The 15262-nt window shown below is 43.4% G+C and overlaps 1 protein-coding gene across 1 annotated transcript in view; it reads left to right on the top strand.

Annotated features, from left to right (window-relative positions):
• Nucleotides 1–15262, top strand: part of INO80D (INO80 complex subunit D) — a 54088-nt gene that overhangs the window by 24679 nt on the left and 14147 nt on the right. Inside the window, exons 5-7 of the mRNA XM_081314114.1 lie at nt 196–304; nt 6719–6943; nt 9345–9448. Coding sequence (XP_081170240.1) covers nt 196–304; nt 6719–6943; nt 9345–9448 — 438 coding nt within the window. The remainder of the gene's footprint in view (nt 1–195; nt 305–6718; nt 6944–9344; nt 9449–15262) is intronic.

The following is a 15262-nucleotide window of genomic DNA, read 5'->3' as shown; positions in this document are numbered from 1 at the left end:
AAGCGCTGGCTCTTCGGCTTTGACACGGAGATGAGCACCGGCCCCTAGAGTCGGAAATGACTAGCATGCATGTGCAGGGGAACCTTTACCTTTACCTTTATTTCATGATGAAGTCAGAAATATATATCTTCTGTCCTGGGGGGGAGAAAGATTCAGCGGCACTTGAAAAAGCTCATCTTCTTTCTTCCTTTTCAGGGCTGGACTGGTCTGAAGATAGTGGAGAAGAACTGGAAGAATTAGACCAAACCTCTCCATACCAGGTTGCATGGTCTATCCGGGAGGCCCTCAGATATGAAAGGAATGAGTAAGTACACAAAAAAGGGCAAAAGAGTACAAAACAAAATATGGCCTTTAGGTGCACATTCCTATGCGAAACATAGACATTAGTGAAGAAGATGATTAAACAGATTTTTGAAAGTCCGAAGCACAGCACTCACATTAGTTCTGATTTTATTTGACACATATATTTGAGGTGTAAAGCCTCAATATAACTGACCTTTCAGAAGGACAGGTGTTATCCCTTAATTTTGAATTCACATAATTTGTATAATTACATAATTGATGGCATCATTTACAGTAAAACTCTCCTTTTAGTGGACATTAAATGAAATCTAAATGGAAAAATTATTGTATTCATAGTTTGTTCATTGAGGTTGTTAAACATTTTGCTACTAAAAGGTTATTCTTTGTTCAGCCAAAAGCACAAAAATATGAGATAAGAGATAAGATAAGATAAGATAATCTTTGTCATTTTTTTACTGTGGGCACAACGGCACACATCAAAAATGAAATTTAGTTGCCTGCTCTCAAAGTGGAACACATAAATGACACACACCTAACCATACTATATACACATATGTATAGACCCACATCCCTACATATACTTAACAAATAAATACTGTCCAACTTGAATATATAAATGGAAGGAGGAAGCCTCAGAGTTCACAAGGTTAATGCTGTATGGAATGAAACTATGCTTGAATCTGGATGTTCTGCTACGGATACCACGAAGCCTCCTCCCAGAAGGTAACAAGGAAAACAGGTTGTGAAGAGGATTAATAGTGTCCCAGATAATCTTACGGACCCTGCTCAAGCAACACTTCTGTGCTATGTCCTGGATGGATGGGAGGGAACTGCCAATGATCTTTTCGGCCATCCTCACCACTCTCTGCATCGCTTTCCCATCTGAAGCAGTGATGCTTCCAAACCAGACTGTGATGCTGTCTGACAGGATGCTCTCGATCGTCCCCCTGTAGAAAGTGGTCAGAACAGGGGAAGGAAGATGTGATTTTCTCATGTGACGCAGAAAATGCAGGTGCTGCTGTGCCCGCTTCACCAGTTTCTCACTGTTGAGCGACCAAGCCAGCCTACTTGTTAACGGCACATCCAGGAATTTGCTGCTGGTAACCATCCCCACAGGTGAATCATTTATGCACAGAGAAATGTTGCTGTGCCTGCTTTTTCTGAAATCGACAATGTTCTCTGGTTTTTCCGGTATTTAAAACTAGGCTGTTTTCCTTACATCTGTTCACCTTTCTTGTACTTTGATTGAAATAAATCTTTTAATAATATAATTTACCGAGTAGATGGTACCATTTCCAAAGTTTGCAAAACATGATTTGAATAATTCAGAAACTTGTGATCAGAATCACTGATTCCTAGAATTGGAAGTGGCTTTTGAGGTCTTTGTGTCCAACTGATCAGTGCAAAATCAAAATTAAAACTTTCCTGGTAGATTGAAGTTAGAATAGAATAGAATAACAGAGTTGGAAGGGTCCTTGGAGGTCTTCTAGTCCAACCCCCTGCTTAGGCAGGAAACCCTATACCATTTCAGGTAAAAGGTTGTCCAGTCTCTTCTTAAAAACTTCCATTGTTGGAGCACCCACAACTTCTGGAGGCAAGTTGTTCCACTGATTAATTCTTCTAACTGTCAGGAAGTTTCTCCTTCCTTCTTTTCATTAAACTAGACATACCCAATTCCAACAACCGTTGCTTATGTTTTAGTCCCCTGATCATCTTTGTTGCGCTTCTCTGTACTCTTACTGGAGTCTCAATATCTTTTTTTACATCGTGGTGACCTAAACTCGATGCAGTATTCCAAGTGTGGCCTTACCAAGGCATTGTAAAGTGGTATTAACACTTCATGTGATCTTGATTCTATCCCTCTGTTAATGCAACCTAGCACTGTGTTGGCTTTTTTGGCAGCTGCAGCACAGTTACTACTATTGAGCAGGTACCACCTATACTGTACCTGTGCATTTGGTTTTTCTTGCCTAAATGTAGAACCTTACTTTTTTTCACCATTGAATTTCATTTTGTTAGATAATCCAACCTCTGCTTGGATACCTTCAGTGAAGGGAAGTCCAGCAATTGTTGGTTCACAGCTAAGAGGGTTTTTTCTTTTAATTTATGCATTTTTATTTTTTACAAGTATATGTATGCTGCATACTCCCACGATTTTAGATGCCACATGGTCAAAAAATACGAAGTAGCATAAAAACCTAAGCAAAATCAGATTGGTAATTAAATGACTAACCCATATTGTTTTCCATCATATGTGAGGTTCTCCGGTCTAACTTCAAGGGCCTTGTGAAAAAGCCTAGTACTGCTTTCCTAACATTCAGCATTTAATCAAAGCAATGAAACATAACGTTCTTCTCAATGTAGTTTTTATAATTGCTTGTGGTTCTGGTCTGTTCCTTAGGAGTATTGATTTGAAAATTATATGAATAACTGCAGTGTTAGAATTGCTGAGTTGCATGCTATTACAAATGAGTAAAGCTATTACATAAGAACAGATGTTTGTAAAAAACCACTGCTAGTGGATTGTTGTATTGGGTGTGCTGTTGGAAAGAAGAGGTGGAAGATAGAACCGTATATGATTTTGGGGGGACAATTTATCCTCTGTCTGCTGTTCCAACATATTCTGGGATAGGTCATATAAAATTTCAAATATAATTAAAATAATTAATTAAATTTCTTTGATTAAAAATCATTACCCAGAGATGAAGAGTAATGTACCCACCTAATATATTGCATCACAGATGCTCTCTGTCTTCACTGCTTTTCAAAATATTAAAAGGGGTGTTGCTGAGGGTTGAGAGGTATCCAGATTATAAGCAGAGGTTGCTCCGGAGGGCAGAACTACCTTTTCAGATGTCTGTTCCGTGTTCCCGTCTGTCAGCGACTCACAGAATATACTTAGAGCATGTCCCTTTGGCTGGCTGCGCAAACAGGGAGATGCTTTTTGAAGAAGGTGGTCCCGTGGGTAGGACATTTAGATAGAACCAACAGTTTGAATTATAGTCAGAAATATATTATCAACCAATGTAGCGTCTGTCATAAAGGTATCATAGGTCTTTGCCATGGGGGCTGCTGTGCTCTGTCCTAATTGCAGATTCTTGATAGTTTTGAAAGGCAGCCCCAAATACAGTGCAGAGTCCCTTATTCCAAAATAAAAATAAAAATGCAATGGCTAGAAAATAAACTGAAGTTAAGCAAAGTCTCTGCTGGCCGTCACACACCTTTGTTTGATCTAATAGGAGCTGTGTTGCAGATCTGCTCTTTCGGGTGATGTTTCCTTCTGTCTAGAGCCAGTGCTGGGACAATAAGCAAACCAACAGGATTCAATGTCAGATTGTTTTGTTCCACCTAACTCACAGGTCTGCAACCCGCGGCTCCGGAGCCGCATGCGGCTCTTTCAGCCGTCTTCTGCGGCTCCTTGTCCTAGACATCGGATAAGAACTCCACTACATCTCCTGTCTGGTTAGGCTGGAGATATACTACTGGATGATGGATGACTTTTCTGAGTAACAGGAGAGAGAGAGAACTGAGTACTGTGATGCCTGTACAGGAGTGGCTGGGGGCTCATTTGCTAATCCCCCATTGCTACAAACTGTCTTTATAGGGAGGAATGTCCTCATAGCTTCCAGTTATCACAGTTGGTCCAGATGATATCAAGGAAGATTTTGATTCTTCTTATCATTTTCCTGCAAACATAGTGTCTGACTTTTGTTGTTGATATGATGATCAGCCAAGTGTTGATCCATTGGTTGTGACAGGAATTGATCGTCTGCCTGGTCACCCTAGTATGACATTGTAGGCTACAGTGAGTAGCTAGTCCAAAGTGACCCAGCCGATTTTCATGCCTAAAGCAGTACTAGAACTCATAGTCTCCTGGTTTGTAGCCTGGTGCCTTAATGATTAAGGCTATTGAAATATTTAATTGGATAAAGGACCACTGAATTCACAGAAGACTTGTACAGAAAAGTAACTTTGTCAATTATGTTGAAGTAGGGAAATCACATACGGGAACATTATAAAAAGAGGCTCTTATACTGTCCATCCAAACCAATATTTTTCCTGGTAGATGTTACACTAGATTGGGGAAGACTGTCAGAGGAAGTGGCATTGGGGAGTTGCAGGAGCAAAGGAGAATTAGTTATTGCTTCCTCTGGCAGGAAAAGTAGCTCTTATTTTTACAAAAAAGTAATCCCAATATCTCAACCAACATTTAAAGCAGCAAAGTAAAAATAACAATAGACACAGGTGGTAAAAACGAACTCTCTCACTGGTTGCCATCTCACTTACAAGATAGGAACTTCTAAAGCAATATAGAGCATTGCCATTTATGTGATTTAATTGTGAACAAGACCACGGACTTGACTGGACATCCACTTCACAAGATTGGTCCAGCCAAATTTTATGTTTTTCATCAGGCTTAATCCTGGGACAGGAAAGGTTATGCGGAAGTTGTTTACTCAGAGATGCTAGCTGTTGTGAATGCTGTTCCCAAATCTTGCTCATGACTTAGGAGATTATGGGAATGCTGCAATGGAACTATGCTCCTAGCTTCATGACAGCATGCCTAAGTAGCTGGACTTCATTATAGAGTGTGTGGATTCAGCCAGACTATTACTACTGGATGATTTCAGTCTCCCCTCCCTGGGGGACCTCAGGAATTCATGGCTATCATAACAAACATGGATTTGTCTCCGATCCTTACCACCTTGCCCCAAAGTACATTTTAGATCTGGTATTTACCTCAAGAACCATTGTGTAATAATCAGTCTTTTGGGGACTTTTCTGCCAGCCCACTGTAATGGGGCTTCCTCCTTCACTGCCTCACGAATATGGGGTTAACTAGAGTCACCAACCTCTTCTGGGAAGAGGGACTCACTAAAATGGCTTCTCCAGACACCTAATGGATCCAGCAGGTTTCCAGCAGGAATAATGTATCCATTTCTCTGGACAATTTCCTTGTAACTCTGTTGAACACCTCCTTGGTTTCTGGAACATAGAAGGACTCAACAGAATTACCACTGATTGACCTCTTGCTATCCATTGATCCTTTCCTGCTCCTTTGCTTCATTAGGTTGTCCCACTGAGTGGGAAATGAAGCAGGTAAAGAGATGCCTGGAGTCACACTGCTAAAAAACAAATAGCAAAACTGATCAGACGCAAGTAGTGTTAAAGGTGGCAAAGTGTAATGAACAGGAGGGTGCAAACCACTGTATCCTTCATGCACTATTTAAAGTCTCTCTGATCCTTTGGGGGAAAGGATGGATCGGAAGATCTAATCAGTGTGGGTGGTGATCATGTGGCTGAATATTTCATTGCTAACATCACACACATTTACTCCAAGTTGGAAGCCAGATGGATAGATTTTTTAACAAAATACAGAAATTATGTCATGTGCTGTTACGTTGGAGGTTTTTGTACTTGTAGTTCCCCCCCAAAAGCGGTCAGAACCTCTGCAGTCTTAGCTGAATCACTTGTACGTTGGATCCCTGCCCCATATGGCTAATAAAAGTGGCTAAGAAAGAGTTGGGATTGGATCTAGGCTTTAGTCAATGCTCTTCTAAGGGAAGGGGAGATTAATTCTTTAGAAGGGTAGTGCTTTACTCATTCCTTGAGAGGCAAGCTTGGGTCTAATGAAATTAAACAACTACCATCCTATTTAATCATAGCTTTATGGGGAAAGTTATGGAGAAGGTTGTGGGGTTGCAGTTGCAGAGGGCTCTGGGGGATACTACAGATTGTTTAGAATCATGGAGATCAGATTTCATACCTCAGCATGGGACAGAAATGACTTTTAAGATTGACCCGTGATGAGATTTGAAGTAGAAAGCAGATCTTTTAGCAGTTTGCAGTAATGGTTTGCAGTACTGTTGACCTTCAGACTATCTATTGAGAGTTGGGGGAGCATGATATTGTAATGATTGGCCTCTTACCAGAGTAGGTAGGTCCAAATGGTGGTTGAAGAGAGGAATGTTAGACCCCTACGCAGTTCATTATAAAGTGCCTCAGTGTTCAATCCTTTTCACTGTCCTGTTTAATATCTACATGAAACCACTCAGAGAGGTCATTTGTCTAATCAATATGCAGATTCTGTCTCCACTCCAAGCTCATTGGGACGTGCTGTGGAAGTCATGGCTTAATGTCAGAGTCTGGATGGGGAAAATTTAGCTAGAACTCAACCCAGGCAAGGTGATGTGGCTGTTGATTCAGAGGATTGCTTCATCTTTTGACTTTTTTGTTGGAACTGTACTACTGCAGAAAGACTGGGCTTGCAGTTGTTGGGGTCTTCTGCTTAAAAAGCAGATGGGGCATGGCCAGAGGGTTTTTGTACAGTTGCAGCTAGTACACTATTTGCTGCCCAACCTGGAACAGGATGCAGGCTATTTTATCAGCTTTCCCCCTTTCTCCAACTTTACAGGCCTGATGATGATTATGCCAGTGGCAGGAGAACCCGCATTTCCCAACTTTGCACTTACTTTCAGCAGAAATACAAGCACCTCTGCCGCCTGGAGCGGGCAGAATCTCAACAAAAGAAATGCCAACATACATTCCGGAAAGCATTGCTGCGGGCAGCAAACAGAGAACCGGAATATGCTGGGCACCTGATTCGAGAACTCCATAGAGCTTCATGTCCTCGGACCAGGTGAGGGACTTTCCCATACAACTGCAGCAAACTAATACTTGGGAAATGCAAAATAATGTTTTAATGGAACTTTGAAAATTTCAGCAACAAAATCTAAGAATCGAATCTTCTAATATTAGTAGTTTGCATCTGTGATTTTTCTACCTGAGAATAAACCCACACAGCAAATTCATTTCAAATTAAAAGTGACAAAATATTATTGGTTAATTGCCAACATTGGTAATAGGTTTTAGTTCTGAATTCAGATTTATTTCAGCTCTTACTAATAAAGTAGATTATACTCTAAATGCCAGAATAGAGGGGTTCCCCCCACCCCCATAAATGGCCTTAGAATGGGTTCTAATCCTGATGCTATGCCTCTTAGTTCATTATGTCCCGGGAACATAGGTAACAATTACCAAGTTATTTCTGGTCAAGAGAGATGACTCACCTACATCAGGAAATAGAAGACGCTTATGGCTACTATTTGGGGTTCCAGCTCAGTCCTGGATTTCAGAGTTGGAGTTTGATGGACAGGTTTAGTTGAGATGCCCGAGGGCAGGCTTTTGTAGGATTATCTGTTGTGGTATGCTAATATGTGGGCTTCCAAGTTGCACCAGTTACCTATTGACCTATGAGTGCAATACAAGGAACTGGTTATCATCTATAAAACTTTTCATGGCCTAGGGCCTGGCTGCTTGTGAGTCCATCAGTTTTTGATTCATCTGGTGAGATCAGGCAAAGTGGGCGTGCTTTGGGTCCCATCAACGAGAAAGGAGAAAGGGAAAGACAGAGAGAAACCCATTTGGAATGATTGACTCAGATGGCTTCTGAAACTGAATGTACCAACCAACAAATAAATAATATCCCCAGAATACATTACATTACAATACAGTTCTTCAAGGAGAATGCATTTCAGTCAAAATTGCTTAAACCCTATTTTTCTAATCTGGTAAAGAGCCAACTGACAGAGTATCTAACTTGTCTAGACTGAGTTCACTTTATTAGTCATTACTTTATTCATTTTTATTATTAAGTACCAGCTCATCACTTTATGAGACTTCCATAAATGTAGAAGGTAAAGTTGATTTTTACTGCAAGTGCGCTGTTTTTTTATTTCAAAATCCCTAAATGGCTTTCTACATACGGTTATTAAAATATGCCAGACACTTGTGAACCTAATACTGCAAATGCCAGACAGAAGTTTTTCACTTCCACCTTCTGTAGTGGAATTAATCTCATTATTGATATCAAAGCCACCTAAGAGATCTGGGAATAGGAGCATAGTCTGATATATCAGGCTGACAAAAGCCTCATGGGAACAAACCTATTTCAAAATCATGTAAATCATGGGTGTCAAACTCGCCATGTCATGTGACGTGTTGCAACATATCGTAACTCTTTTTGCATTGCCGGCAATGAAGTGGGTGCAGCTTTGGTATGATGAAACTGGCCCATGGACCGGCAGTTTGACAACCCTGATGTAAATAATCCAAATTAGCACTATTTACAGAGAATTTGTTTTGACATCTTAAATAACTTATTCTCATTTTATTTGTAAAGAGACAGGCAAGAATATTGAAACCCTGATCCTTAACTATTGAACATTTTACTGAATCACTTTTCCTGTAATACTTGCTTTATATTTATATGTGTGCATTTTAATAGAAATGCTGTAACTTGTATTTTGTTTATACTCTTGGCTCAATAGGGACAGAAAGGTATCTATTAATTATTTTAATTGTGTATTATATAGAGAATGAAAGGGACGCAGTGGCTCAGTGGGTTAGGACGCTGAGCCTGTCAATCAGAAGGTTGGCAGTTTGGTGGGTTGAATCCCGAGTGCCGCGTAGCAGAGTGAGCACCTGTTACTCGTCCCAGCTTCTGCCAACCTAGCAGTTCGAAAGCACGTAAAAATGCAAGTAGAAAAATAGGGACCACTACGGTGGGAAGGTAACAGTGTTCCGAGCGCCTTTGGCGTCCAGTCATGCTGGCCACATGACCACGGAGACATCCTCGGACAAGCGCTGGCTTTGAAACGGAGATGAGCACCGGCCCCTAGAGTTGGAAACGACTAGCATGTATGTGTGGGGGAACCTTTACCTTTATAGAGAATAGATATATTGGATGTTACAAAGAGTGCAATCTCTGTGTTGTGCAGTGTATTTGTCTATTACATGATAACATCTAGTAACTAGAAATAAATATTGACACCTCCTGTTTGTGAGTGTTTTGCAGGATGGATAAAATACTTCTGTAATGTGAAAGGAGACATGAACAATAATTAAATTTTAAATTTTTTGATAAGACTATGTTAATAAACATTTCTCTCTCTCTCTCTCTCTCTCTCTCTCTCTCTCTCTCTCTCTGTGTGTGTGTGTGTGTGTGTGTGTGTGTGTGTGTGTGTATACATCTATTTCAGCTCAAACCAGGTGAAGCAGAGGGATGCATCACCATGCGGTGGAACTACAAAGGGTGAACCATGCACTAACAAGGCTCTTCCATTCACTAAACATTGTTTTCAACGTATCCTTTTCATTATTCTTCTGTTTATTTGTGGGATGAAAGGGAATAAATTTTGGTCTATTTTCATTTTCAGTAAATAGCTCTTGGCATCTGTATTTGGTTGTACTTCTTTTGCACTGTGCATTAAGAGACCAGATTGACTTCTAAAAGTAGACTGGTATAATTGATTTATAAGGCAAGAAATTCTAGTTGGGAAATTAAGCTTGTAACTCCATACTTAGAAATAGTGAATATAGCATAATTTTGTATGATTTTAAATGACGTTATTGGTTAAAAATGCAGAGTTTTTAAAAATAGATAAAAATAAAGATAAAATGGTGAATGCATTAGCTGTAGGAGTAGATACGTTCTGCTAATTATTTTATTTAGTATTATGTGCCAAATTTCTATCTGCTGAATCTTCAGGACACAGTGACTTAAAATACACTAAAATGCAACAAAAATCCAAAGAATAATGAATAATAAAATATAATATACAATAATAACGACAGACATCTGTTGTGTAGTGGGTTCTGGAGACCAGGAAGGATGCCGAGATGATGAGTACAACATAACAGCTCTTTATTTGGTGGAAGTGACTGTACTGGGGAATAGGGGCTAACTGCACTCTTATATATACCTGGCCAGATACTCAACCAACCAATCGGATTGAACCTCTGTTTCCCGCCGAAAATGCTTCCCGCCAAAACAGTTACAGTTCAACGCCTCCTGGTGGTGACTCTTATACAAGCTTTAGGTGTTCCAATAAAGCCTAATACATAACACCCCTTCCCCCTTAAGGGTGAAACTATATACACATATAATGAACTTACATACATGACAACCAACTTCCCAATGGACCTAGCCCCCGGCTACCCTTATTTGTGCACATAGTCCGTGAGGTACACGGGTGGCCTATGGGGCTGATATGAACGTCTTAGGGTCTCTTCCCCCTTGTGGGCTGGCACCTTACTCGGTGTATCCTGGACATCCCAGTTCTCCTGAACTGGAGAGTCTGCAGGTAAGCTCTGGCTGCCCGTTTCTGGTGGACCCATCCCATAGTCAGACCCTGTGGCAGGGTTAACCCTGCGGTCTGGGGAGGGTTGCTGTCCAGGTTGATCGGGGTTCTCCTGGTCCTCCTCGGGCTCGGACGCAGTTGTTTGTTGGTGGTGCTGGTAGGGAGAATGTGAGCTAGCTTGTGTGCCAGCTTGGAAACTCAGTGAGGGGTAATTTTCCCCGTGGTCGCTTGTTGACTGTTCTGGAACTCTTTTCCTTACTTGGTCTATGTGCCGTCTGACCTGACGACCCCCCTCCACCCCTACTACGTAAGTTAAAGGCCCAGTTTTGTCAACCACCACCCCCGAAATCCACAAGTGTCCCGGACCATAGTTTCTGGCCCAAACCAAGTCACTTGGGGTTTGGGGTTGTGCGGCCTCAGAAGCCACTCTGTCGGGGTGAAGCCTGTCCAGTTTGGTGATGAGGCATCTGCCCCAATGGAGCTCCTCAGGATTGTTCCCCGTGGCTGTGCAAGGTGTGGTGTGTTGTGATAATAGGAATTCCGCCAACCTGTGGTGCCAATCACCGACGATAATGTGCCTGAGTGTGTCTTTGGTTGTTCTCACCATCCTTTCTGCTTGTCCATTAGTCGACGGGTGGAGGGGCGTGGATGTGGCGTGTCTAATCAAGTTTGCTCTCATGAAGGAAACTCAGCAGCGGTAAATTGAGCCCCATTATCTGATACCACAACGTCAGGCAGACCATGTGTGGCAAAAAGTCTCCTGAGCACTTGGATTGTTCTGGCCATGGTCATATTTGGGACTGGCACCACCTCCAGCCATTTTGAGTGGCTGTCTACCACTATTAGGAAAAGCTGTCCTTGAAATGGACCAGTGTAATCTATTGGACCCTGGACCAGGGTGTATGTGTTGCCTCCCATTTGTGGACAGGCGCTTGGGGCATCTCAGGTCTGGACCTTTGGCAAGTGTAGCATCCCTGTACCTGCTCTTCCACTGCCTTATCTAACCCTGGCCACCAAAGGTAGCTCCTTGCTAAAGCCTTCATGCGAACTATGCCAGGGTGCCCTTCATGTAGAGACTGCAGCACCCTATCTCTTAGTGTTGATGGTATAATAACCCTACTACCCCACAACAGGCATCCTTTATGTGAGGACAATTCATGCCTCCTTACAAAATATGCTTGGAATTCTGGGCCTGGACTTTTATCCTGCCACCCTGTGAATACCCAAGACTGAACTCTGCTCAGGATTTTGTCTGAGGCTGTCTCCTCTGCAACGTCCTTTGCATGGAGAGGGCATTCCGGTAGCTCTTGGATTGCCAGTATCTGCGCAGCTGGCATTGGATCTGGTTCTATGGTTGCTAGGGGTAGCCTACTTAACCCATCTGCATGGCCCATTTCTTTCCCTGGCTTATGAAACAGTTTACAATTATAAGCTGATAGGAATATGGACCATCTGAGCATCCTAGGGGAGAGTATTTGTGGGGTTTGTTTGTCAGTGGTGAATAAGCCTAATAGAGGCTTATGGTCCGTAAACACTGAACTCCCTACCATACAGATAGTCGTGGAATTTTTTGACCCCAGCCATTATTGCCATGGCTTCCTTGTCTGTCTGTGCATAGTTCCTTTCTGCCCCTGACAAGGTTCTAGAGTAGTAAGCTATGGGAACCTGAGTACCATTTCCCTCCAGATGGCTTAGCACTGCTCCCACTCCATATGGTGAAGCATTGCAAGCAATGCAGATAGGCTTGGTTTCTATGAAATGGGTGACCGTGGACTTGTTGGACAGTAGAGCCTTTAGGTCCTGGAAGCTTTTGTCATGGACCTTGGTCCATTTCCATGCAGCTTTTTTATCTAGGAGTCTATGCAGGGGTTCAGCTATGGCTGCTTTGTGGGGTAGGAAGGAGTGGTAAAAGTTTAATAATCCCAGAAAGGCTTGCAGTTCCGCCTTGTTCTTGGGAGTGGGGGCCATCTTAATGGCCTTTACTTTGGATTCTGCGGGATGAATCCCGCTTGCATCAATCCTGAACCCCAAAAAGTGTTTGGATGTAACCCCTATGCTGCATTTTTCTCTTTTTAGTTTGAGACTTCCAGAGCGAAGCCTCTGTAAAACTGCCCTAAGTCTGTCTGCTAACACTTCCTCTGTTTCTCCAGCAATGAGGACATCGTCAAAATAAAGGCATACACCTTGGATGCCCTTAAGTGTTCGCTCCATTACCTCCTGAAAAATCCCTGGCGCTACACTTACTCCAAACTGCAGGCGGTTAACTCTGAAGGCTCCCTTATGAGTTACAATTGTTTGTGCTGCTGCTGTCTCCATGGTGACTGACAGCTGCTGGTATGCCTGCGCGAGCTCTAGTTTAGCAAAGATGGCGCCGCCTTGGAGGGAAGCGAGAATGTGGCTGACCGTGGGAACCGGGTAAGCGTGCTGGTTTAGGGCCTTATTTAGAGTGCATTTATAATCAGCACAGATACGGATCTCCCCGTTAGCTTTGAGGGGGGTGACTATTGGAGTCTCCCACTCTCCCCCTGTCAGCTGCAGGACCCCCTGTTCTACTAGTTTATCTAGCTCTTTCTCAATTTTGTGCTTGAGTGCGAAGGGGACTCTCCTGGGTTTGATTCTAATTGATAAGACATGGGTTTAATTTAAATGAAATGTGGGGCCCTGTATACCTCCCCAGCTTACTATCGAATACGTCTGCAAACTCTTTGCAGACAGATTCGATGTTGTGTCCCTGCAATCTGTGGATGCTTGATATTACGATGCCTAATGCCTCAAACCAGTCCAACCCAACTAAACTGGTCCTACGGCCTTCGACTACGATAACATCCAAGTGCCCCTGAAACCTCTTAAACTGCATGGAAAGGGTGGCCTGCCCCTTAACTTTTACTGGGGCATTTTGGAAATCGGTTAACATGATGCTGGAGGGCCTCAGTTTAACCCACTGCTTGCTCCAGCTGCAAACAAGTTTAAATGTCTCTTTGGAAATAATCGAGACTGCAGAGCCAGAGTCTAGCTCCATTTTACAAGGAATGCCTTGTAAATGGACTTCCAATCTTAGTTTGGGTTTAAGTGGTCAGTGGGCCCCGGTTTGGCAGATGGCCCTCCGGCTTTCAAAAAACCCCACGCTTGTCGATCTCTGGGTCCCGGTACCTTTCCATGACGAGTTCTCCGACTGTCGCTTGGGTAGGCCCTCTTGGAAATGGCTATTGCAGACCGCTGCGATGTGGCCCAATTTTCTGCAGGCCCAACACGTGGCCGACCGGACCTTGCAGTTTACCCGCGGGCGGTTGCCTCCGCAGCCTCCGCATTTCTGGGAGGGAGCTGCCTTCGGCTGGCTCTCCCTGCGCTCACGTTGATCCCGTTGTTCCGTTTTTCGCTGGATCAGGTCGATGTTGGGTTCTTCCTCATCTGTGTGCTCGCCGTACGTAGCGCCATCGTTGTGTATCGCTTCCTCTAGGCTGCTGGGCAGGGGAGTCTGTACCGCTTGCACCGCGCCTCCAGCCGCCTCGTCAGCCAAGATCTCGAGCATTTTGGAGAGTTATATCGGGCCTTGTGAAAAGCCTCTGTTGCAGTCGCTTATCTCTTAGGCCGCACACAAGCCTGTCCTGAAGTCTCTCCAGGTTGGAGAACTTGCAGAGGCAGGCAGCCTGTTGCAAGGCTGCGATAAACTCCGACGCAGATTCGCCCGGCTGTTGTACCCTCTGGTTGAACCAGAACCGCCAGGCCAGCTCGGACATTCGGGGCGTGAAATGCCCATTCAGCTTTTGCGTGAGGTCTCTGTATGAGACGGTTTCGATCGGCGTCGGGGCGAATAGGCTTTCGGCCAAGTCGAATGTGGCAGGCCCGCTTATGCAAAGCAAGGTTTCTGCTTTTAGGCCGTCCTCGGCAATTTGGTTCGCCCGGAGATAATTCTCGACTTGTCTCAGGTGTGATGGCCATTGTTCAGGATGGCGGATGTCAAATTCTCTGGGCTGGCTGACCTTCAGCATCTTCATCTTGTTCTCGGATCCTGCTCCGCTGACTCTGGTTCTGAGTATGTGAGACCGCTAGCGTGGTGACTAGCCGGCCATAGAAGGGGGGGGAAAGATGCCTCTTTCCTCCAGCACGCGAAGCCATCCCCTCGTGAATTCAGCTCTTTAATGCGAAGCAGGATCCCATCCTCGTCGCCACTGTTGTGTAGTGGGTTCTGGAGAGCAGGAAGGACGCTGAGACAATGAGTACAACATAACAGCTCTTTATTTGGTGGAAGTGACTGTACTGGGGAATAGGGGCTAACTGCACTCTTATATATACCTGGCCAGGTACTCAACCAACCAATCAGATTGAACGTCTGTTTCCCGCCGAAAATGCTTCCCACCAAAACAGTTACAGTTCAATGCCTCCTGGAGGTGACTCTTATACAAGCTTTAGGTGTTCCAATAAAGCCTAATACATAACAACATCTATATGGTAACAATCATAATTCTTAAAGATAGCCCAGAGAAACTTCAATTTTAAGCTTCTGGAAGGTTATCAGCAAGAGACCTGTGTTAATTTCTAGAAAGAGTTTGTTTCATGATGTAGGTGTTGTGATGTGGAAGCAGTGCCTTCTAGCTCAGCCCTTTCACCTCCCAGGAGAAGGGGTATCACATATCTCCTGAGGGGACTTTATCAGTTGGGTTGAATACACTTAGATAGATAGTTCTGTAAGTATCCAGGTGCCAAGGTATAAATAGCATTATTAATCAAAATGAGCGCTTGGAAAACTATTGGCAACCAATGTAAGTCTATAAAATAGGTGCAATATGTTCATTGTTATTAATGCCAGACAACGAATG

The sequence above is a fragment of the Vipera berus genome (assembly GCF_964194415.1).
Source record: "Vipera berus genome assembly, chromosome: 1".
NCBI classification, from domain to species: domain Eukaryota; kingdom Metazoa; phylum Chordata; class Lepidosauria; order Squamata; family Viperidae; genus Vipera; species Vipera berus.
This window is presented reverse-complemented; position numbering and strand designations above follow the sequence as displayed.